Source organism: Ranitomeya variabilis, chromosome 6, assembly GCF_051348905.1.
Source record: "Ranitomeya variabilis isolate aRanVar5 chromosome 6, aRanVar5.hap1, whole genome shotgun sequence".
Taxonomy (NCBI): Eukaryota; Metazoa; Chordata; class Amphibia; order Anura; family Dendrobatidae; genus Ranitomeya; species Ranitomeya variabilis.
The window spans coordinates 42,614,441-42,641,112 of NC_135237.1; the positions used below are offsets into that span (position 1 = coordinate 42,614,441).

The window sequence follows — 26,672 nt, forward strand, 5'->3', positions numbered from 1 at the left end:
GCATTTCTGCCCACAGAACTGCTGCTCACTGGATTTTTTTTCTTTTTCGGGCCATTCTCTGTAAACCCTAGAGATGGTTGTGCGTGAAAATCCCAGTAGATCAGCAGTTTCTGAAATAATCAGACCAGCTCTTCTGGCACCAACAACCATGCCACGTTCAAAGGCACTCAAATCACCTTTCTTCCCCATACTGATGCTCGGTTTGAACTGCAGGAGATTGTCTTGACCATGTCTACATGCCTAAATGCACTGAGTTGCCGCCATGTGATTGGCTGATTAGAAATTAAGTGTTAACAAGAAGTTGGACAGGTGTACCTAATAAAGTGGCCAGTGAGTGTATATAAACTCTATCTCACCCCCCAATGGGGGGGTCTTTTTTGTCCTTTCTCATTTTTGGGTCCTCTACCAGAGGCCTGGGAGTTTGAGGCTTCTGCATAGGATCTTAGTTGTTCCCAGCATTGCGCTTTTCAGGACAGAGAGTTCTGTTGTAGCCGTTTTTCCAACTTAGGGGTCACTGCTCCAAGTGCTCCTAACACCACTGGAATCACTGTTGTCTTCACCTTCCACATCTTCTCTAGTTCTCCTTTGAGGCCCAGGTATTTCTCCAGCTTCTCATATTCCTTCTGATGTTGCTGTTACTTGGCACTGCCACATCTATTATCATTGCTGTCTTCTGATCCTTGCCTACTGTCACAATGTCTGGTTGGTTAGCCAACACGTGCTTATCCATCTGGATCTTGAAGTCCCACAGGATTTTAGTCCTTTCATTCTCCACCACTTTCTCTGGGTCTCCCACCTGGCCTTAGGGGGACTTATCCCATATGCTGTGCAGATGTTCCTGTATACAATTCCTGCCACTTGGTTGTGGCATTCGGTATACACTGTTCCTGCGTGCATTTTGCTTCCTGCCACTATGTGTTGGATGGTTTCTGAGGTTTCTTTGCAAAGTCTGCACCTTGGGTCTTGTCTTGTGTGGTAGATTCCTGCTTCTATGGATTTGGTTCTTAGTGCTTGCTTTTGTGCCGCTTTGATTAGTGTCTCTGTGCTGTCTCGGAGTCCAGCTTTCTCCAGCCATTGGTAGAATTTCTCAGTGTCCGCCACCTCCATTATCTTTCGATGGTACATCCAATGTAGCGGCCTGTTTTGCCATGGTGCTTCATGTTCCTGTTCTTCCTTCCAGATCTGTGGTTGCTGCCTGAGGCTTTCTCTTAGCATCTCATCTTTTGGTGCCATTTTTCTGATGTATTCTTGGATACTCCTTGTTTCATCCGTGATGGTGGTTTGTATGCTTATAAAGCTTCGACCACCCTCCTTTCTGTTGGTATACAATCTTTGGGTGCTAGACTTATGATGGAGACCTCCATGCATTGTGAGGAGCTTTCGTGTCTTCACATCTGCAGCTTCCATCTCTTCTTTTATTCTTCCCATTGAGCTGGCTCTTCAGGACCTGTCTTACCCTTTGATGGTATTTGGATGTTGCTGCTATCCTTACCTCCTCATCATGGTTACCATATCCCTGTGGGATGCCGAGGTACTTGTTGCATGTCTGTACATCTGCTATTTGCCCTGCTGGTAATTCCACTCTATCAGTCTTGACTACCTTGCCTCTTTTTATTACCATCCTGCTGCACTTCTCCAGTCTGAAGAACATCCCGATGTCTTCTTCGCTGTAGATCTTTGTCAGGTGGATCAGTGAATTGATGTCTCGTTCGTTTTTTGCACATAGCTTGATGTCATCCATGTAGAGGAGGTGGCTGATGATGCTTAGACTCTTGAACTTGTATCCATAGCCAGACTCTGTAATTATTTGACTGAGGGGGTTCAAGCCTATGCAGAGCAGCAATGGGGAAAGTGCATAACCTTGGTATATGCCGCATTTGAGGGTCATTTGTGCTAGTTGTCTTGAGTTGAATTCCAATGTTGTTCTCCATTGCCCCATTGAGTTTCTGAGGAAGGTTCTTAATTTCCTGTTGACATTGTAGAGAGCCAAGCATTCACAGATCCATGTGTGTGGCATTGAGTCATAGACTTTCCTGTAGTCAATCCAGACTGTGCTGAGATTGGTCTGTCTGGATTTTGAGTCTTGAGCGACTGCTCTATCTGCTAGGAGCTGGTGCTTAGAGCATCTGGTGTTGGTCCCAATGCCGTTCTAAGGCTGGTTGCACACTTGCGTTTTGATCTGCAGCGTTTTTTAAAAAACGCATGTGGTGAAAAAACGCATGTAAACGCGGCAAAACGCCACGTTTTTTTTACGCATGCGTTTTTGCTCCAAAAAAAAATTTGCGGCAAAACGCGGCGTTTTCCCGCGTTTACATGCGTTTTTTCCCGCGTTTGCGTTTTTGAAACGCATGCTGAGAAGTGTGTGACAGCTGCCAAACATCAAAATCAACTAGAAAACACACTATTAATAGAATTAGCTAGGGTTAGGGTTAGGGTTAGGGTCAGGATCCCTAGGGTTAGGGTTAGGGGTAGCTTTTTATTAGACTGTCCTGGTCACCAGGTCACTGATAAGCCACCCCCCACCATCAAGGTGATAAAGGGATCCTAACCCTAACCCTAACCCTAAGCCACCCCCCACCATCAAGGTGATAAAGGGATCCTAACCCTACCCCTAAACCTACCCCTAACCCTAAGCCACCCCCACCATCAAGGTGATAAAGGGATCCAAACCCTAACCCTAACCCTAAGCCACCCCCCACCATCAAGGTGATAAAGGGATCCAAACCCTAACCCTAACCCTACCCCTAACCCTAAGCCACCCCCCACCATCAAGGTGATAAAGGGATCCAAACCCTAACCCTACCCCTAACCCTAAGCCACCCCCCACCATCAAGGTGATAAAGGGATCCAAACCCTAACCCTACCCCTAACCCTACCCCTAACCCTAACCCCACCCCTAACCCTAACCCTAACCTGAAATACGTGGCACTGAAATACGTTTATATACGTATATACGTATATAAGTGACACGATATTTAAGTGCCACGTATTTAAGTGCCACGAATGTAAGTGCCACATATTTTAGTGCCACGTACATAAGTGCCACGTATATAAGTGCCACATATTTAAGTGCCACGTATTTAAGTGCCACGTATATAAGTGCCACGTATTTAAGTGCCACGTATTTCACGTAAATGCAACGATATTTCAGTGCCACGTATTTCAGTGCCACGCATTTAAGTGCCACGATATTTCAGTGCCACGTATAACCACGTAGTTATAGTATTTATAGTACGTGGCACTTAAATACGTGGCACTGAAATACGTGGCACTATGACTGTCAGAAAATGTTCATTAAACGGTTAGGGGTGAGGTTAGGGGTAGGGTTAGGGTTTGGATCCCTTTATCACCTTGATGGTGGTGGGTGACTTTTCAGTGTGTTTTCTGTGTTTTTCCTATAAAAACGCATGCGTTTTTAACGCAAACAAACGCATGTGCTTAAAAACGCATGCGTTTACATAGACAGCAATGCATTTTTTGCCGCGAAAAAACGCATGCGTTTTTTCGCGGCAAAAAAATGCCGCAAGAAAATACTACAGGTTGCATTTCTGCAAATGAACGCACGCATCAAAAAACGCATGCGTTGCTGAAAACGCGTCAAAACGCATGCGAAAAAACGCATGCGTTTTTAATGTTAAGTATAGGAAAAAAACACATGCGTTTTTTGCGTTTTTTAGCACTAAAACGCAGCTTACAAAAACGCAAGTGTGAAACCACCCTAAGCTGGATTCATGTACTGGTTCATATGATTCTGTAGCTTGGTGGCTATGATGCCTTACAAGTTTCCATGTTGTTGTAAGGCAGGTTATTGGGCGGTAGTTGGAAGGAACTGTTCCTTTGTGAGGATCCTTCATGATCAGCAGTGTTCTTCCTTGTGTTAGCCAAGCTGGGTGGCCTGCTTCTAACAGTTGGTTCATCTGCTTTGCCATGTGTTCATGAACGGCTGTTAATTTCTTTAGCAAGTAGGTATGGATCATGTCTGGGCCAGGTGCTGTCCTGCTCTTCATGTTCTTGACCCGCTGCTGGATGTCTGCGTCTGTAATGGTGACTCGTTCTTGCTCTAGGTGTTTTCTGTGTTTCATTCTCAGATCTTACAGCCACATTGCACTGGTGTTGTGTGTTTTTTCCTTCTCCCATGTGTTCCTCCAGTATTGTTCAGTCTCTGCTAGTGGTGGAGTTGCTGCCTTTGTGCTGTTACTCTGAGGTTGGGAGTACATCTTGGATGGTTCTTTGGAGTACAGGGCATTTATCCTCTTGGCCTCAGCGTCTCTAGTGTATCCCCCTAGTCTTGCAGCGAGTGCTGTGAGCCTTTGTTTAGCAATGTCTTGGGCTTCAGTTGGGGTCAGGCCTTTGTACTTGTCCAGCTTGGTCTTATTCTTGATCTTTACACCCTTCTGTATTTCTGTTAGTTGACTGACTTCCCTTCATGTCACCTTGATCTTGGTCTCCAGTCTTCTTTTCCAAGGATGGCACGTACCTCTGTTGTTCTTGCTCGATGTAGAGCCAAGCATTTCCATGATTGCTGAGGCAGTAGCATAGATTAGTTTATTGGATTGAGTTGGTAGGTGTTGATGCAAGTGCTCTATTGGCTGCTTCTAGCATACTGTCTGGTGGTGTTTCTTTGCTGAGCCTTGGCAGCCAATCTCTGGTATTGATGGTATTTAGTTTATCTAAGATCTTCTGTTTCAGATCAGCTGCAGAGCTCTCTAGTTGCAGGATTGGATCAGGATTTTCAGGGGGTTGCACATGTTGTTGTTGCAGATCTTCATGTGTGGTGGATCTGCAGTGCAATTGATCCATCTCAAGTTGTGATAATTGCTTGGACATGAAGGTCTTCTATCAATCCAGAGTTTCCTCACACGCTTCATATATCCTCTCTCATTTGGTCTGCTGTTGTAATAGCACACAGTTGAAACTAGATTTTTAAATACACTATATAAAAAGATGCATCTGCATGTTTTTCTCAATATCTGACATGAAAGCAGAATAAACATTTCCCGTTTTAGGTCACTTAGGATTACCATAATTACCATAATTGTTAATAATTGATAGAAAGAGAATGTTTTAAGGCATTTTTATTACTTCCCGCAAAGTCAAAAGTTTACATACATTTCATTAGTATTTGGTACCATTACTTAAACTGAATGACTTGGGTCAAACGTTTGGGATCTCCTTCCACAAGCTTCTCACAATAGTTGGTCGGAATTTGGGCCCATTCCTCCTGACAAAACTGGTGTAACTGATCCAGGTTTGTAGGTCGCCTTCCTCGCTACGGCCTTTTCAGCTTTTTCCATACATTTTCAATAGGATTGAGATCATGGCTTTGTGTTGGAGTAGCAATGGAGTACTGGACTTGGACATCAGACCAGGGTGGCATGAATCTTTTTACTCAGCTTTATCTTTTGTATGCTTTTTCTTAGTAATTGCTGAAGAGTTAGACAAGCTGACAAATTGTCACTAAAATACAGATAAGAACCTAAAGTCATTATTATCTCAGTGCTGCCAAATGCTGATGAACTTTTATTGATGGTAAGATTGTCCATATACAGAGAGATACAACATTCCCAGAGATATGATTGTATTTTTAACCCCTTTGGACCAGTGTCTCTTTATGTGGTAATAACTCTGGAATGCTTCAACATATCCCAGTAATTCTAAAAATGTTGTTTCAAGACATGTTGAACTTCTCCTTAGTGGTAAATTTTGGTCAAAATAACGTGCATTTATTTAGGAAAATATCATAAATTTAACGAAAAATGAGAACATTTCGCAATTTTCAAACTTTGAATTTTTATGCCAAATAGTTATACCAAACAAAATAGATAATAAGTAACATTTAGCACATGTCTATTTTACACCAGCATAATTTTTGAAACTTTTTTTACGAAATTAAAAGGGTTAAAAGTTAATGAGCAATTTTTAATTTTTCCAACAAAATTTATAAGATCCAATTTTTTTTAGAGACCACATCACATTTAAAGTGACTTTGAGGGGCCTATGAGAGACAAAATATCCAAAATTGATACCATATTAAAAACTGCACCCCTCAAACAGCTCAAAACCACTTTCAAGAAGTTTATTAACCTTATAGATGCTTCACAGGAATTAAAGCAACATTAAAATGTTGCTTTAGCCCCAATTTTTCATTTTCACTAGGAAAACAGGAAAAAAAGAATCATGAAATGTGATTTTAAATTTCTCCTGAGTACACCGATACTCCATATGTGGTAGAAAACTACTCGGAAGGGAAGGAGCACCATTGGACTTTTGGGGCAAATGGCATGTTGCATTTGAAGAGCACATGATGTGCCTAAACAGTGGAACCCCCACAATGGTAACCCATTTTAGAAACTACACCACTCAAGGAACTTACCTAGAGGTGTGGTGAGCACCTTGAACCACAGGAGGTTCACAGAATTTTATAACTTTGAGCCGTGAAATTGAAAAAAATACATTTTTCTCGCAAAAATGTTGCTTTAGTCACAAATTTTTCTTTCTCACAAGGATAATAGCAGAAAAAATGGAGGATAAAATTTGTTGTGCAATTTCTCTAGAATACACTGACACCCCGTGTGTGGTGGAAAACTACTGTTTGGGTGCAAGGCAGTGCTTGGAAGGGAAGGGGCACCATTCGACTTTTGGAGTGTAAAAATTGCTGGAGTAGATAGCAGATGACATATAGATCAGAGTTTGATAGGTTACCCAGCCATACCTGACTGTCATCCCTTTGATTGAATTTAATTTCACCATTTAATTATCTGCAAATTGTAAAGGTTCACATACTTTTGCCACTCATAAAAGTTTCATATTGGATCATTTTCAAGTCTATTTTTAGAAAAATTGTACAAAAATATGGCAAATTCTGTAGGGTTCACAAACTTTTATGCACCATTGTATATAGATTTTTTTTGCGTTGGTGTTGCTGTCTGTTTTCGTAGTATTTTCTCATCGTACACAATGAACCACACACATATTGACTTTTCCAATTGTTTAAGGGAAAATAGGCTCGAAGAGTGGAGTACATTTTCCATTTGTTCCATTTTCGTGAATCCATCTTTTTCTTTGTTTTAGGTGACGTGTGGCTGGTTATAGCTTTCGGGTTGAGAAGTTTCTTGATGAAACAGCTCTATGTCACTTGCCTTTGATTCAAATGAATGCGCTGAAATTAAATTAAGAAAATAGTGTGGAATTGGATTAGTATAAAACCATTGTCTGGAATGTTTAAATACCATTAAAATTCGTGGAATTGTTTTCGCACCAGGCTCGGCAAGTTTTTACTGGGCTAAAAAGAACAAGTGATAAGAAAATTGAATTTAATATTTTCTGAGTGAAAATCAATTACAATTCTTTTTTTGAGTCACTTTTTGTTAGGACGTATAGTTGTAGAAGCTTGGGGAAAATTAACTAAGTGATTTCCTTTTGAACACAGCATAAACATTAGCGACACTTTACATTCGTGGAGCATAAAAGGGAAATTAAAGTGAACGTTGATTGTGGAAGCGCTGATTCTGTATTATGGATGGAAATATATCCAGCGGATTAAAAAGGAACTGGCGGCGACACTTGAGAACATGGAGACATCTTAACCCATTATCTACCAATGTATTTTTTGGGGGACGCCTAATCTTTAGCTTCTAGCAACTAAGATTTTATAATTTTTATAATTAGGTCCAATTTTTTGTGTTCTGTTTGTAAAATGAATGTTTTCAAAATAGGAAATCATGTCATTGTTATTTTTAATTGAATTTTGGACGCCCTTTTCTGAAAAATCCGTACTTGTAAAAATTTTAATTTGTCAAGTAATGGGTTAATAGACTATGCTAGACAAGGGAGACATCTTTTACCGAGGAGTTTAGCTATCAAGGGGTCAATGTTGTGTACGGGCAAAGTTTGCCTATTAAACAATTGTCAAAGGGCTTGTAAAGGACTGAATGAATGAGTTTAATGGCTCACAATTACTGTTGGTTTGTTTTAGGGTACCGTCACACAGTGGCATTTTTATCGCTACGATGGCACGATTCGTGACGTTCTAGCGATATCGTTACGATCTCGCAGTGTCTGACACGCAGCAGCGATCAGGCACCCAGCTGAGAATCGTACGTCGTAGCACATCGTTTGAAACTTTCTTTCGTCGCTGGATCTCCCGCTGTCATCGCTGGATCGTTGTGTGTGACAGCGATCCAGCGATGCGTTCGCTTGTAACCAGGGTAAACATCGGGTAACTAAGCGCAGGGCCGCGCTTAGTAACCCGATGTTTACCGTGGTTACCAGCGTAAAAGTAAAAAAAAACAAACAGTACATACTCACCATCTGATGTCCGTCAGGTCCCTTGCCGTCTGCTTTCCGCTCTGACTGTGAGCGCCGGCCGGAAAGTGAGAGCAGATCACAGCGGTGACGTCGCCGCTGCGCTCTGCTCTCACTGTACGGCCGGATCTCAGTCAGAGCAGGAAGCAGACGGCAAGGGACCTGACGGACATCAGATGGTGAGTATGTACTGTTTGTTTTTTTTTACTTTTACGCTGGTAACCACGGTAAACATCGGGTTACTAAGCGCGGCCCTGCGCTTAGTTACCCGATGTTTACCCTGGTTACCTGGGGACTTCGGCATCGCTCCAGCGCCGTGATTGCAACGTGTGACCGCAGTCTACGACGCTGGAGCGATAATTATACGACGCTGCGACGTCACGAATCGTGCCGTCGTAGCGATGTAAATGGTACTGTGTGACGGTACCCTTAGAGACCTATAAATGTTTACTTCCTTACCTTTTATATTGGCTAAACATATCCTGATATGGGTGGCGTGAGATTACTAGCTTTGAAAATGAACATAATTTTGTGATTCTCTGTTGGAAAATGTTAATGCTAGTGATGTGAATTGTGTAACGCTGGTGGGTGTGGACCCACTCCGTCGTGGACCGGGGTTACCCTGCAGGGGCGTGACTATGCAACTACCTGGTTTTCACTGGAGCCCCTAGTGGTGAGGATAGGCTAGTCACCAGGTGTCACTTCAGGCCAGTCCCCAGACCAGCAGCAGCTGCCCAGAAAGTAAGAGTCACGAGTACGCAGTATAGGAGGGCAAAGACGTGATCAGACGGTCTGAGGTCTGGGCAGCCGGTCCAAGGCATGGGCAGGCAGCACAAGATCAAAAGATATATCCAAGGTCAGGAGCAGAAAGATCAGGCAGGATGGAACAACTGGGTCAGTAATGGGAAACAAATTATAGATGCAAGATTAAACGTGGCATCCGAGTGCGATCCAATTTTTGACAGAATAGAGAAGGTGGAGAAATGTTTTTTCTCCCTATGCCAGAGAAAAACTGATGCTACTCTGATCAGAATAATCAGATTGTTTTTCTCAGAAGTGGAACCCTACTCTTACGGAGTGATCCACCCTTGTAGAATTGTCATATGGGTTTATCCACAGGATTTTAGGTTGTCCTCTTTCTCACAGACTCTAGCATAATCAACCTATAATAAATTGCACAATAAGACCTCAAAATATAATTAATAAACAACTTTATTGAATAAGAACAAACAGCAAAAGGACAGAAATGATGGTGGTAAGTACCAATGGTCAGGCACCATGCACCTGAGGTAATACAAGTAATGAATGTTACAAATGCCTCTTACAAAGCCCTCCCATCAAACAATACACTGTTACGCCCAGTGGCCTGATAGTACACAAAGGGAGGCAAAATTAACATATACTGAGACACAATATAAATCACATATAACAATTACCTCAGGTATAATGGCGCCAGGAACCCCTACGCACGTTTCGGCCGTATAGGCCTTCTTCCGGGGGAGTGAAACGTGGGTAGGGGTTCCTGGCGCCATTATACCTGAGGTAATTGTTATATGTGATTTATATTGTGTCTCAGTATATGTTAATTTTGCCTCCCTTTGTGTACTATCAGGCCACTGGGCGTAACAGTGTATTGTTTGATGGGAGGGCTTTGTAAGAGGCATTTGTAACATTCATTACTTGTATTACCTCAGGTGCATGGTGCCTGACCATTGGTACTTACCACCATCATTTCTGTCCTTTTGCTGTTTGTTCTTATTCAATAAAGTTGTTTATTAATTATATTTTGAGGTCTTATTGTGCAATTTATTATAGGTTGATAATGTTTTTTTGTACGGGACCGTAGGTATAATTGTTTCCTTACGGACACAGGTGTTGATATACCCTGTGTGTTGTTTGTCTTTTTGGTAATTTTAGACTCTAGCATAAGTAAATCTTTTACATAGACATAAAGCAAAAAAAGATACTCTAACTGAATGCAGCCATTAATAAATACTGTTTTTGTATCCATCTAATTGTAATGAAAAAATAGCTTGAGACATATGGAAAATGCAAAGTTTACATTGTCAATCCCTCCTTGTTTGTTATTTTTTTTTTAGTAATATTAAAGGGTTTATCCAGGACCATTTTTTTTACTATGGGCCTAAAAACTGGCTACCTACCTACCTGTAATACTGCGCACCGATCTCTGCCACAAGAAAGCTTTTACAGAATGCTTCTGCTGGCGATTCAATGACTTCTGCTGATGTCATGTCCACAAAGTAGCGGCTTCTCTTCTGCTCGGTTCGGTTCATGGGGCATGACTACTGACATCATGGTGATTTACAGTCGGCTTCCCGCTGCCTAGCTGTGTGGAGCCGGCTGTCAATGACCATGATGTTGGCAGTCATGCCCCGTCGACAGAGGAGCCTGGAAGAAGAAGAGCTGCTCTGTTGACATTGTCAACAGGAGCAGTCGGTGACTGCTCTGTGCCGGTGCCAGGTAGAACCCACAGGTAGATTGTAAGTACCTCCGTTACTTTTTAGGCTCATAGTAAAAAACATTACTGTATAAAACAGTGATGGGCAACCTTTTGAGCTTGGTGTGTCAAAATTCGCCAAAAAAACGAACATAACTTGGGTGGTGTGTCACCTTGATAAAAAAAACCATAATTTTGCGACATGTATAGTTTAAATAACAAATATGTATAATTATAATTATTTAAAGGGCCACTGTCACCCCCTCCAGCCGTTATAAACTAAAAGAGCCACCTTGTGCAGCAGTAATGCTGCAGTCTAACAAGGTGGCTCTTTTAGTTTTTGATTAAGTTATTACCTCAATAAAGCGATTTGAAAATTGTCCACAAAGACCAGCTATTGTACCGGGAGGTGGTCCGAAGCGTCCTGTATGAATCCCCCAACGGTCGTCACTCTTCTCTTCAGGGGCGCTGGTTTCCGCCCCCTGAGCGCTGTTATCTTCTGAAATCCGGCGCCTGCGCTGTTCTTTCCTGCCTGGGGCCTGCGCAGTGTTTACTGTGAGTCACAGCACAGACGCAGGGTGCCTGACTGCGCCTGTGCCGGCAGTGCGGCCGCCCTGTTACTGAATCCCCGCCCTGCACTGTGTTATTCATTATGCACAGTGCGGGGCGGGGATTCAGTAACAGGGCGGCCGCACTGCCGGCACAGGCGCAGTCAGGCACCCTGCGTCTGTGCTGTGACTCACAGTAAACACTGCGCAGGCCCCAGGCAGGAAAGAACAGCGCAGGCGCCGGATTTCAGAAGATAACAGCGCTCAGGGGGCGGAAACCAGCGCCCCTGAAGAGAAGAGTGACGGCCGTTGGGGGATTCATACAGGACGCTTCGGACCGCCTCCCGGTACAATAGCTGGTCTTTGTGGACAATTTTCAAATCGCTTTATTGAGGTAATAACTTAATCAAAAACTAAAAGAGCCACCTTGTTAGACTGCAGCATTACTGCTGCACAAGGTGGCTCTTTTAGTTTATAACGGCTGGAGGGGGTGACAGTGGCCCTTTAACTTACCTGTTTAGTTACTTCTTTGTTCATCTGTCAGTTGGTTTCTTTTGTTGGTCTTGCTATTATTTAACTTGTGTGGGGTGCCGTGAACTAAGATAAGTGAGGGGGAGGGGGAATTCTTCCAGTGATGGCGAACCTAAATTCTCCCTCACTTTTCCATGCTGAGCTATGGAGTGAGCAATGCTCAGACTTGCAGATGTTAAATTTGTAGAGCTTTTCACAAATTTAAGGATGGAATTAGATTGGCTCTTATGAAGGTGTAGCTGCCTGGAAATGTATTCCTTCCTTTCATCCTCACTTTTTTTCAAGAGCTGGGAATGATTAGTTTCAAAATGTCTATTTATATTCCACGTTCTGCTTATTACCGTTTCACTACATAGAACGCAAAATGATCTGCCATTTTTTTCTATAATGCCATACATCTCAGTCCATGTCTCTTGAAAGGGTCGGCTACTGCTACTACCACTCCCTTTACTTAACTTTGTTTTTTTATTTTGTGGCTTCTCCATGAGAGGGGCAGTGAGAGAAGATTTATAGTTAGCCCTGCAGGCAATTAGGGGTTAACTAACCTAACTGACCATATGATGGCACATGTAACTGTCTTTTAGGAAAGGGCAGAGTTAATAAGCAGAAATAGGGGTTAATAAGGATGCACAACAGTAATGGTGGTGAAATGGAGTCTGTACTATGCTGCAAGATGGCGTTCCTAATGGCGGGAAACGGCACCCATAGCACAGGCCTCTTCCAGCCTCCCCCTCACTTATCTCAGTAATGGCCAATGACACCCCACAGTTCACTGGATGATGGTTGCTGTAGTAGTCACAGGGCCTGCAGACAGCAATCACAGGGCCTCAAGACAGCGATCACCTCAGGCCTCAGAAGTGCATCCCCCACGGCATTGCACAGAGCGTCTAGGCCCGAACTTCCGGCCGGCGCAGCAGGGAGCAGCGCAATGCCGCCCAAACAACAGAGCTCCGGAGCAGAGCGTCTAGGCCTGGGACTTCCGGGAGCTGCGCCGGGCCTACCGGAAGTCCCAGGCCTAGACACTCTGCGCCGGAGCTCTGTTGTTTGGTCCTACAGACCTCCTGCATGGCATCCGATCCAATAAAAAATCGGAACGGCTTGCCATGCAATTTAAGGATGCAATTTCTATGGGGCCGCAGCCGGCGGCCGCGTGTCACTGAAAATAACTACGCATGTCAGCACTGACACGCGTGTCATAGGTTCGCCATCACTGGTATAAAACCTTAAATATTTATTATTAACTAGATGGTGGCCCGATTCTAACGCATCGGGTATTCTAGAATATGCATGTCCACGTAGTATATTGCCCAGTGATGTAGTATATTGCCCAGCCACGTAGTATATTGCCCATCCACGTAGTATATTGCGCAGCCACGTAGTATATTGCCCAGTGGCGTAGTATATTGCACAGCAACGTAGTATACAGCACAGAGCCACGTAGTATGTAGTATATTGGCCAGTCACGTAGTATATTGCCCAGTCACGTAGTACTGTATATTGCCCAGCCACGTAGTATATTGCCCAGTAAAGTAGTATATTGCCCAGTGACGTAAAATAAAAAATAAACATACTCACCTTCCGAAGGCCCCTTGAAGTCTTGGCGCCTGTGTGCGGTGCACGCGGCAGCTTCCGGTTCCAGGGTTGGTATGAGCGCAGGACCTGTGATGATGTTGCGGTCACATGACCGTGACGTCATGGCAGGTCCTTCTCGCATAGCATCCTTGGCACCGGAACCTGCCGCTTGCACTGCCGAGGACAGCGCGCCACGTCGGAGGGTGAGAATAACCTTTTTTTATTATTATTTTTTTTTTTTTTACTATTGATGCTGCATACATACAGTATCAGTGTTTTTTGTGCGGATTTCACCTGTGGATTCCTATAGAGGAACAGGTGTACACAGCTGTGCCAATTTTTTGTCATAAATTATATGGAATTTGTCCATGCCATGTTAGGTCATGTCCCTCCTGATAATCTTCACCAACTTTCCAAAAACTTAGCAAAGTTAGCAAAAAAATGTAAGAAAGCTTCAAAAAATTTGCACAGCTACATGATTGATGAATCTACCCTATATAAGGGATAAGGTTTCTCCTTGTGGAAAGTGACATGCCAGGTCTGACATGCCAGTATGAGTAGGCGTAAATGCCTTGCATACTCTTATGGGAAATTAAATATGCAAATTCACCAGAGAGGATGAGGACTTGAACTCTAGTGCCAATAGCTTTGTTTTTCTAATCCTAAACAACCCCTCTGAAGAAATTTTCTAAGATGTGGCTCTGTTCACAGAATCACTGCCATTATTGTTTGATGGTCAGGGCAGATTTACATGCTCAGATTTTCTATTCAGCAGAAAACCAATATTAGATCACCAAGATATGGAGCATATACACCACCACAAAAAAAAGGTTTTTTTAGAATAAAATTATATTCTTTAATTAAACAGATAAAAACAGCAGTCATTAAATTATTCATATACAAACAGACCTATTCGAATAAGGCCACAGATGCCAAGATGTAAAGGTACCTTCACACGAAGCGACGCTGCAGCGATAGCGACAACGATGCCGATCGCTGCAGCGTCGCTGTTTGGTCGCTGGGGAGCTGTCACACAGACCGCTCTCCAGCGACCAACGATGCCGAGGTCCCCGGGTAACCAGGGTAAACATCGGGTTGCTAAGCGCAGGGCCGCGCTTAGTAACCCGATGTTTACCCTGGTTACCAGCGTAAAAGTAAAAAAAACAAACAGTACATGCTCACCTGCGCGTCCCCCAGCGTCCGCTTCCTGACACTGACTGAGCTCCGGCCCTAACAGCACAGCGGTGACGTCACCGCTGTGCTTTCACTTTCACTTTAGGGCCGGCGCTCAGTCAGTGTCAGGAAGCAGACGCTGGGGGACGCGCAGGTGAGTATGTACTGTTTGTTTTTTTTACTTTTACGCTGGTAACCAGGGTAAACATCGGGTTACTAAGCGCGGCCCTGCGCTTGGTAACCCGATGTTTACCCTGGTTACCAGTGTAAAATATCGCTGGTATCGTTGCTTTTGCTTTCAAACACAACGATACACGGCGATCGGACGACCAAATAAAGTTCTGGACTTTATTCAGCGACCAGCGATATCACAGCAGGATCCTGATCGCTGCTGCGTTTCAAACGAAACGATATCGCTAGCCAGGACGCTGCAACGTCACGGATCGCTAGCGATATCGTTACAAAGTCGTTTCGTGTGAAGGTACCTTTAGGTTGCTACATATAAGACAAAAAACATGGGTATAAATAATATATAATGACCAGTAATATCCCCAATCAAGGTTTCAGATTCAACTAAAGGGCCTAGTGCATCAAAGATATAGAGATGACCAAATCCTAAGTGTCATGGAGGGAGATAACATTATAATATCCTGGAGGTTTCTCTCTATTCTTCGGTCAGTGACCTATCATAGAAAACTCCCTACTTACAGCACTCAGGGGCCATATGTATTATGAATGGTCTTACCCATGTTAGTGTCCATCTGCAGCCACGTGCCCCGACGTGCGTTTCACAATGGCTTCCTCAGGGGGCCAAGATGATCCAGCAGAAAACCAAGCCTGATGGAAACTTGACTGATCCCTTAGACAAGATTGAAGGTGGAAAAAAAACCAGTCCATGATATATCATACCAGATTGTAATGGATCATGCAAAAATGGCATAACGCCAGCCAAAATAGAAACAATCCAGAAATAGCGCCACTCTTGTCTATGAACTGAGTCTGGTTTTGCTGCTAACCCTTGTTCGATTACTTTTTTTGCAATACCAGATGCTGGTGCTGTTTATGGACAAAAACATATAGAAATAGAACCTTTTGAATTCCACCCTTTCGACTATACTATTGCTATTCTTTGTCATACCAAAGATCTATCCTTTATTAGCAATCTTCTTGGTGCCACATGCCCCAAAATAAGTGGCACAAGACGAACAGGTTTGAAATAAAAAAATGACTTTGTGATATTCTGTCAGGAGATGTTTCTGTTATATGTCTATATGTGGCCACCCAATGGCTGAGGTGTGAATTGTAGCCTGTGATGTTTTTTATCTGGCATGTCATTCACTGTATTGTACCGTGAGTAGGGATGAGCGGACCCATGGACATTCAGGTCCATCAGGTTCGACCAAATTTGTGACCAAAGTTTGGTTTGGGTACCAAGACTCCACCCAAACTTGAACCCGAATGCCATGGAAGTCAATACTGACCCAAACTTTGGTGGTCTAAAAGGGCTGTAAGACTTTCATAGTAAGGGTTAGGGGTCTCTCTCTGTTGTCCCGGAACTCTCAGCACTAAAACAGACTTCCGGGAGAAGTCCGTATTCGGAGTTCAGCACCGGTCCGAACTCAGAACTTTACAGTTCGGGTTTGCTCATCTCTAATTGTGAGAAACTAGAGACCTTGGTGAAATTTGCAGATGTGTACTTGTGGGCTCATCTGTGCCAGTACATTTTAGAAAATATTTTATGCACCAAGCCTTTAAGTTGAAAGAATTCCATCAATGAAAAGTAGCAACACATGGCGGCTTCTATCATAAACCTCCAAACGAAGAGAATTACATTCTTCACAAGCAAAGTACCACGAGAAAAGCAATATAATGAACAGTTGTTATGGGAGAGCAGATTTATGGAAGATACATCTGAAGGACATATAAGATAAACGAGGAACCAGAGGATTATGTTCGAGAAACAAATAATATGCTGTTCCCCCAAGGATAAATGTTTGATAAGACTAATATTTGTATGTGTATAAAGCCGGCCATATTAAAAGAAAAAAAATTCTTACATTCCGCTTGCGAGACACATCAGAACAAGCTTCTTGCATAATAAACAGACTTAATGGGAATAAGCATGTAGTCTGGTGCTTAACTGAAGGCATTAAATAAACATATTTTGTTCCGAGCAAACATAGGATTAAAGATTAAAACACAGCGGAAAGTATTAAAGCATTATGTGTGACAAATCCTAAGGGCAACTGTAATGTCTAGTTAGTGGCTTCAAAAGTATTTATGTATCTATGCTTCGGTTGGCACCAATAATGACTAAATGACTAAGTGGATAGTGGATAATATAAAATTACACTTAAAGGGGTTTCTTGAAATAAATTCATGAACTATTGTTAGGAAACAGCTTACCTTAAAAAATGTGTCATCTGAAAATTGCCTATTGTTTAATTCAGTTTAGTTGGAGTCCTGCTTCCTCCTCCAACAGATAGACAGCATGTGAGTCCAGCTTCCTTCTCCACCAGATAGAGAAAGCCTGTGAGTCCAGCTTCCCTCTCTACCAGATAGAGAAAGCCTGTGAGTCCAGCTTCCTTCTCTACCAGATAGAGAAAGCCTGTGAGTCCAGCTTCTTTCTCCAACAGATAGAGAAAGCCTGTGAGTCCAGCTTCTTTCTCCAACAGATAGAGAAAGCCTGTGAGTCCAGCTTCCTTCTCTACCAGATAGAGAAAGCCTGTGAGTCCAGCTTCTTTCTCCAACAGATAGAGAACTCCTGTGAGTCCTGGGCTCCTCTCTATCTGTTGGGCAGGGAAGCAGGACTCACAGGATTTCTCTATCTGATGAAGGAAGCAGGACTCACAGTCTTTCTTTATCTGTTGGAGACAGAAGCAGGGCTCATAGGCTTTCTCTATCTGGTGGAGGGGAAGCAGGATTTTATCTGTTATATAAAGCCTTTGAAATTGAGTCCTGCTTCCTTCTCCAACAGATAGTGAAAGACTGTGAGTTCTGGGTTCCTCTCTATCTGGTGGGCAGGGAAGCAGGACTCACAGGATTTCTCTACCTGGTGGAGGGGGAAGCAGGACTAACAAGGTTTCTCTATGGGTGGGTGGGGAAACAGGAAAATGATATGTTATTAAAATCAGCTTTTTATGTTAAACTTATTTTCTGAAAAGAAAAGCTTTGTTTAATTTTCATATCACTATCACCATCACTGTGCCTAATACTAGACTCTCACTTCCTATTCTTCAACTGTACAAACATTTTTTAAAAAAAATTCCATTTACACAACTTTTTAAATGAAAATACTGAATAAAATGATGGAAAAATATACACCCCTGAACTTAGGTTCACCTCCTCTATTCCATGTTGCTCCTAACATATGCATTTCATACCCAAACTATTTAGTTGTGCATGTAGCTTTTTCAAAAATGAGTCCTTTACATGACACGTTTCTCTGAGAAATTAGCATTTAAATTGATATGCAAATGAAGCTGAAGAGCTATGGTAGATCTGAAGCCTTTGTCACTCCAGCTCTATTCCCCACTTAGCACTGCCTCCTCCTGCTTGACTGACACCCTCTATGCTGTTTGACTTCGGGCAAAGGAGTTATCAATTAAGAAGGAGGAGGCGGAGCTGGGAGGGGAATAGAGCTGGAGTGACAGAGTCTTCAGATCTGCAATTGCTCTTCAGCCTCATTTGTGTATCATTTCAAAGACTGATTTCCCAGGAACAGAGGAACAGACTGGCCATGTAAAGGTATTGCTGGACATTTCTTTGAAAGATCTACATGTACATATAAATAGTTTGGAGGATGAAATCTTCCTTCCACATTCTCTGTAGAACCTAAAAGATATAAAGATTTCTAGGTTCTCTTTTTTTCCAACGTTCATTAACTTCTTCGGGGGTTTTATAAAATATGATAAAGGTAATTCTGATGGCATAAAACAAAATCCAGTAACCTACGCAGAAAATAGGTAAGCACGGAAAAGTAGAAATGAGAATGACTATCCATATGCTTATCTGACATTTTCCTGTCCTACAAACAGATGTATTTCCCTCTGCTTCGCTGTATATGAACCTCTGTAATTTAGCAAAACACATATAAAATACACTTAATTGGCAAATTTTTGGCACGTAGTAGATCAGCAAAGTGATAAAGCGATCTTCCGGTGGGTACACATAAAGCTGCTGTTAGCATTTTCTGTTCCCTGCTGTTAAACTCGCTAGAAGAACTCTGATTATATTATCCGTTCTGCTTTCTACAGGTTTTATATACACAGGAGAAGTTGTTCATCGGATGCTCACAGCAACACAATATATCGCTCCCTTGATGGCCAATTTTGATCCGAGCGTGTCCAGAAACTCTACAGTCAGATACTTTGACAATGGTATGTATCAAAGTCATGTTGATGTACATGCTCAAAAAGGGGTTCACCAGGAATAAAAAAATAAGTTTACGCAAAGGAAATGTAGATAATAGATATCAATAGATTCCTAAACACTTTAATTAACAAATCACAGTTTTTTTTCCTTAGGAGGTAATTACTATCTACCGTATTTTTGTAGTATAGTATGCACCCTAGGTTTAGACAACAGAAACCAAGAAAAAACATATTTCTTACTAATTAAAATTTTATGTGAGATGAGTGGAAGGGTCTTAATTAATATTACTTAATTTTAATGCACAATAGTAGAATATGGAGGATCTTGTGTTAGTGTTTCTCTGCAGCATGTGTATTATACATATATAGCTTTACATCACACACATGATATACATTTTCTGCAGAACACACATATACCGTACACATCACTGCAGTACATGCACACTCAGCTCTGCTATACATACACACCCAGCTCTGCTACATACACACAACACTGCTACATCAAAACACCACTCTGCTACACACAGAGCTCTGTTGCATACACATGTCTGCTCTATACACACATAGCTCTGCTACATACACAAATATACACACATAGCTATGCTACATATAAACACATACTCAGCTCTACTACATTCTCAAAGTTGTGCCACATACACACTCACTTCTGCTGTCACGGCGCAATTGCAAGATATCCCAGGGCTAGTGGCTCCTTCCCTATCCCTAAAACTCGGGGTGCCCTAGTTATCCCTGCTCCCTTGATTACTTCTGATGGTGAAAATGCCAAGGCTACATGCCTTATGGAGCTCCTTAATCAGCCCTCATCTATCCCCTCCCCAACCCAGGGAAGTTGGGAGTTGTTGTGTATATGAATACACAAAGCAGACTAACAAGGGAAGATGTACAGGGATAAATTAAAATACCAGTCATACAAATATGCACTCATAAAAAACAGAGTGGAACACCGGAAAGTAATGGAAGGGAAAATCAAATAGGAGAGGATGAGGATGTGCATACAAATCAATCCTCAAGCAACAGTCTCCTGAACAACAACACTCAAAAATGCCTCCTCAAATAACCAACCCCTCCAACTTCAGAACCAAGCAGTATCAAACTAAATCTGGCAATGCAAGTTTGCCAGAGGCGAGTATATATAGCAGAGGGGACTGGCCAACACTGAACAGCTTAACCCCTGCACTGCTAGGAGAAACCTGCACTGTTTAATATGCAGGTGAAGTGCTTCTAATCAGTGCAGGGGTACGAGAAATCAGACAGCACGGTCTTCTGTCTCAGTAAACCCGTGACATCTGCTATATCATCTTTAATCATGTGCAGGTCCTGATAACTTTCTCTCCTGCCCTGAACCAATCAAACTGATCATTGTGGGGGCAGGAGGAGATAAAGCTGTACCACTTCATGGTTCTCCCAGTGATGTGGATCTGCTCTCCTAAATATTCCATGTTATTTAAATTCCACCTTACGTTTAAAGATATGTGGGCCTTTTTCTAATTAATGCTAATTTTAATGGACTTGCAGGGGGGCATGACTTGCAGGGAAATAATTTAGAAAATGCTAAAGGTACACCCCCCAGTGAATTCTTTTAGCCAAGCCCCCTTGGATAGACTGTAAAAATCAACACTAAATAAAAAGGCCCATATCTCTGGAAATGTATGGTGGATTAAATCCTTCATGGTTACATGGTATATGACATATATTTATGTCATATGTCATGTGGGCCCGCATCTTTCCTGACACATAACAGCTGATTTAATCAGCCATCATGCGCCGTTATTAACCTGTTAAATCCTGCTGTCAATCTCTGTCAGCAGAATTTAACACATGGTGACAGGGGCGCACATCATTCTACGCTCCCATCAGCACAACAGTGACATGATGGTTAGGCAATGATGGGTTGTCATGATACCTTGGGGCTTGTTGATGACTCCTGTGTCTGTCATTACGATATTCCTGTGAATGCAAGCCAGTGTCCAATGTTCATAGGCGATCGTAATTTCTGTTAAACACAGCAGTACTGCAGCAATTCTATATATAACACTAATGATTGGTTAATCACAGCTTTATGTCCCCTAATGGGACTATTAAATAAAGTAAATAGTAAAAAAAATGTTTTTTTAAATGTGATAAAAAAACACAAAAGTTGAAATCACCCCTCTTTTGCCCCATTGAAAATAAAACCATTAAAAAAATAAAAAATACACATATTTGGGATTGCCGCATTCAGAAATGTCTGATCTATCAGAATATAAAATAAATTAATCCGATCAGCAAACGGAGTAATGAGGGAAAAAAACCTAAACTCCAGAATTACTTTTTTTTGGCCACCGCAAAATTGCAATAAAATGCAATGAAAGGCAATCAAAATTTCATATCTACCTCAAAAATGGTATCAGTAAAAACATCAGCTCAGGTCACAAAAGATAAGCTTTCACACAGCCCCATATCTAATCACCTAGAGTGACTGCAGACTTGTAGTTTTAGACCGGATAACCCTTTTAAATGGTCTCTGTAATTTCAACAAACTCTACATTATTCAATGGTACAAGGGAATATTGGAAACTTATTAGTATATCCGATCAGAGAAATCTATTTTCTCCACTTATGAGCCAGTTTTTCTTTGTCTCGTCAACTTCACTTCAAAATAATTCACTTTGAAACACATTAAAACCCATCTTGGTCAAAACAAGACATATTGCCAGCTCACTGAGGCGTCAGATTACAGCTGACTATTGTAGTCTATGTAGAGGGGAGCAGAGAGAGGGGCAGGGGTAGGCACAGTCACACACAGACCTGCACTGCTGCTACTACTTCTGAACATGTGCTACACAGAGACAGAAGACTAGGAATCCCTCACATCTGTGAGTGCTGTGTATGGGAGACATCAAAGCAACTAGTTTCAACCCAATTGCTCAGAGAGAGCTAAAAATTTGAAATAGCACCTGAAGAAGCAAGAACTGGTGAAACATGCAGGACACAAGCCATATAGTAGACTGAAATACTGTTAACCTTCAGCTTTTTAAGCAGTTACCTGAAATGACATGGACACTTTAAGCAAAAAGAAGAATGTATTGTTGGGAAATGTTCTTCATCTTTACATTTCTTTTCCAGGTACTGCGCTGGTGGTTCAGTGGGATCATGTTCACCTGCAAGATAACTACAGTCTCGGAAGCTTCACCTTTCAGGCCACATTAATCAATGATGGTCGAATAGTGTTTGGATACAAAGAAGTAAGTCTCCGAAAAAGTATCTGTCATATCAGTTCAATATCTAAACACAAGGAATGGTCCATTCTTTTTCTTCTGTATACCACCCATACCATCCCATAGCAAAAGTACATGACAAGTCATGAGTGGCTGCCTTTGGTAACCCCAGTACTCATAATGACTGTTCAGCCAGAAGTGGTTCCCACATCGATCTACAGACAACTTGGCCACATATGCCATAAATGTTTGAAAATACCATAAAACATAAAATCTGCGTTTTCCCAAGATTGTATTACTAAAGCTTCTAAATCTCATCTAAAGAAAACCTTTAATGATTTTTAAATAAATTAAATTGCTAACAAAAATATGTTTTTAATCTAATTACATTTTTTTTAAATAATTTTCCATATCTAACGGTCAGTCACATAACATCTCTACAGTAAACAAATTTACAATGACAGACTGGTGCAGAGGGGAGGGGACCCTGTCCTTGTGGACTTACATTCTACAGGGTAATGGGGAAGAGACAGAAGGTCGGGAGAGCGGTAGCTCTGGTGGTGGTGAGGCGGCAGCTTTGGCGGTGGTGAGGCGGCAGCTCTGGTGGTGGTGAGGCAGCAGCTCTGGCGGTGGTGACGCGGCAGCTCTGGCAGTTGGTGATGCGGCATAATGGTTATTGCAGGCTATAGGCTTTCCTGAAGAGATGGGTTTTCAGGTTCCGTCTAAAGGATCCAAGAGTGGTGGATAATCGGACGTGTTGAGGTGTGAAGTTCCAGAGGATGGGGGATATTTGGGAGAAATCTTGGAGGCGGTTGTGTGAGAAACGAATAAGTGTGGAGGAGAGTAGGAGGTCTTGGGAGGATCGAAGATTACGTGAGGGAAGATATTGGGAGATAAGTTCAGAGATATAGGGAGGGGACAGGTTGTGGATGGCTTTGTAGATCAGTGTTAGTAGTTTGAACTGGATTCGTTGGGGGATTGGGAGCCAGTGGAGGGATTTGCAGAGGGGAGAAGCAGGGGAGTGGTGTGGAGAGAGGTGGATTAGCCGGACAGCAGTGTTAAGGACAGACTGAAGCGGTGCAAGAGAGTTAGCGGGGAGGCCACAGAGGAGGGTGTTGCAGTAATCGAGGCGGGAGATGATGAGAGCATGCACAAGAGTTTTAGTAGATTGTGGGCTGAGGAAGGGATGGATTCTGGCAATATTTTTGAGTTGGAGGCGACAGGAGGTGGCAAGAGTTTGGACGTGTGGCTTGAAGGACAGGGCAGAGTCGAGAGTTACCCCGAGGCAACGGATTTCAGGTGCAGGACAGAGTGTGATGCAGTTTACCATAATAGATAGATCAGGAAGGGGGGATTCACGAGATGGGGGAAAGATGATGAGTTAGGTTTTGTCTACATTGAGTTTTAGGAAGCGAGAGATGAAGAAGGAGGATATGGCTGATAGACACTCCGGGATTCTGGACAGCAGAGGGGTGACATCTGGGCCAGAGAGGTAGATCTGAGTTCCATCCACATACAGGTGATACTGGAAGCCATGGGACTTTATGAGTTGTCCTAGGCCAAGGGTATAGATGGAAAAAAGTAGGGGCCCTAGGACAGAGCCTTGATGGACTCCAACAGAGAGAGGGCGGGATGAGGAGGTGGTGTGGGAGTGGGAAACACTAAATGTGCGGTCGGAAAGGTATGAAGCAATCCAGGACAGGGCAAGGCCTTTGATGGCAAGGGAAGAAAGAATCTGTAGCAGTAGGCAGTGGTCGACTGTGTTGAAAGCAGAGGATAGGTCGAGAAGGAGGAGGATGGGGATCCCTAGCATCCCTAGCAACCAGCCAACCCCCACATGTACTCAGCCTGGCTAGTAGCTGTAAATCATTCAGCTGGGGTGATGAAAACTAAATCTCCGAGCAGTTACAAATATTCGGAGATCACCCGAGCGTGCTCGGGAAAACCTGAGCAACGAGTACACTCGCTCATCACTTTTTATTATCTTTAGCACCTTCCCTCCCCTGGATTTATTAAGCTTTGTGATCTGGAGAGAACTCAACCTAATAAGCTTATTTTGGGGGAACTTTAGATGAATTTTGGTAGATTCGGTCAATTCTAACCATCAGCTAATGATCACAAGGGATCAACCTTTGGGATTCCAACAGATCCTGAGAATGAAAGGGGAGAAGTGCAGTCCTTGCTTTCTCAGAATCAGTGGGGATCTAAGAGGTCAGACCCCTTAGTGATAAATAAGTGATGGCATATCCTACCATTATGCCATTACTAGTGTTGAGCGATACCGTCCGATACTTGAAAGTATCGGTATCGGAAAGTATCGGCCGATACCGGCAAAGTATCGGATCCAATCCGATACCGATACCCGATACCAATACAAGTCAATGGGACTCAAGTATCGGACGGTATCCCTGATGGTTCCCAGGGTCTGAAGGAGAGGAAACTCTCCTTCAGGCCCTGGGATCCATATTAATGTGTAAAAGAAAGAATTAAAATAAAAAATATTGCTATACTCACCTCTCCGACGCAGCCTGGACCTCACGGAGGGAACCGGCAGCGTTCTTTGCTTAAAATTCGCGCGTTTACTTCCTTCCGTGAAGTCCCGGCTTGTGATTGGTCGCGTGCCGCCCATGTGGCCGCGACGCGACCAATCACAGCAAGCCGTGACGTAATTTCAGGTCCTTCAGGATTTTAAAATTACGTTCTGGCTTGTGATTGGTCGCGTCGCGGTCACATGGGCGACGCGACCAATCACAAGCCGTGACGTCATGGGAGGCAGGACACGCGCGCATTTTAAAATGCTCAACACTAGCCATTACTTATTAAGATGGAGTACTCCTCTAAGTTATTAAAATAGTTGTGCACCCAGTGCTTAGTATAAGAATAATATTGTCTAAACATATTCTGCAGGAATTTACAATTGAGAGTGAATCCCACCAAAGTGTTTGTCCCTTGGGTTTTCTATATTCTTGATCCAACCCTGCCCGGCAATGCTCTAGTTAATTTTATTCTAAGGACATTTGCAGTAATGCTGATGTAATGCCATTGTCATCTAGCCCAGCTAATTCTCCTAGCAGTTCTTTGAGTTTCCTCAGAATGTGCATTTTCCTTAATAAGTCACAACTGAGAGGTTTTGCAATTTAAAGTTCTTGTGTGCTCAGCTAAGGATATTATAAGTCAGACAGAAGACGCGCTCTATTCTAATTTATCCAGGTTCTCTACCAGTGTTTGGAGAGTGAATGAAGGGTCGTTTGTTTCCTTGTCTGTGAATGCGTCTTCATTTAAGAAGCCTAATGAAATGATTGTATCTGGACGAGGGATTTAATTTGCGTGTTCTGTCTATGCAGTCATCTGTTGGCGTGTGAATACGATGAACTGTAGTGATGAAGCTCTGCTTGAAAGTAGCCAATACCTGCCATCCTACCGAGTGTAAAAGGGTTAACTAACACTCATGTTCCTGATAGGAGGTGCAGGAGCGGACAAAATTATTAGTGCAATGTCTGCACTGTGGCCGAAAAAGTAAGAGGGCCCACTACCACCTCCAGGTGGAATTGTGCACTATGAAGACCTATTACTACAAAGGGCCCTTATATTGCTTTTTCACAGGCATCCTTTTCTGCCTGTGTCCGACAGGGAGGAGGGAGTCCTATAGATACAGTGACATGTAAAAATTTGGACACCCCTGGTCAAAATTACTGTAATTGTGAACAGTTAAGTAATTTGAACATGAAATGATTAGAGATGGGCGAACACAGACTCGGACACCGAACACGGCCTTCACTAGTAAGTCCATATTACTGTTCAGGTTTGGCTGCCCGAACCCCGGGTGTTTGTCGCACTGTCATGTGCATGACAGCGTGGCAAACACCGCTTCTGATCGGCGGTGAAATCTCCCCCTTCGGTCAGACAGCAGCGGTTCCCACGCTGTCAAAAGACAGCACGAGAGCTCAGCTGTGATCGGAGGTGTAAAGTTTACCTCCGGCCACTGATGTCAGCTGATGGGACAACTGCTCCCATCATCAGACATCTGTAGCCGCTAATAAAGCGAGAGCAGGAGCATCGGATGGGAGTATTCATCAGCCGCTCCTGTGGTGTAAATTAATAATTAAAAAAAAAAAAAACAGCGTGCGTTCCCCTGTATCTTTGTTAACCGGCCAGGCAAAACTCACAACTGGGGGTTGCAACTCTAAGCTGTCAGCTTCAGCAAGACTAGTTATCAAGAATAGAGGGCTCCCCACGCCATATTTTTTAATTATTTAAATAAATGCCCTCCCATTTTTGACAACCAACCTTGCTAAAGCAGACAGCTGGGTGCTGGTATTCTCAGGCTGGTAAGGGGCCATGGATATTGCCCTCCAGGCTAAATATAGCAGCCCGCAGCTGTCCAGAAGAGGCACATCTTTTAGATGCGCCAATTCTGGCTCTTTGCCCAGCTCTTCCCACTTGCCCTATAGCGGTGGCAAGTGGGGTGAAAGTTGGGGAGGTTGATGTCACCTTT

At 43.0% G+C, this 26,672-nt stretch overlaps 1 protein-coding gene across 1 annotated transcript in view; it reads left to right on the forward strand.

The window, feature by feature from the left end:
• PLXDC2 (plexin domain containing 2) overlaps positions 1-26,672 on the forward strand; it is a 542,926-nt gene that overhangs the window by 360,458 nt on the left and 155,796 nt on the right. The window contains exons 5-6 of the mRNA XM_077268328.1: positions 18,843-18,965; positions 22,086-22,204. Coding sequence (XP_077124443.1) covers positions 18,843-18,965; positions 22,086-22,204 — 242 coding nt within the window. The remainder of the gene's footprint in view (positions 1-18,842; positions 18,966-22,085; positions 22,205-26,672) is intronic.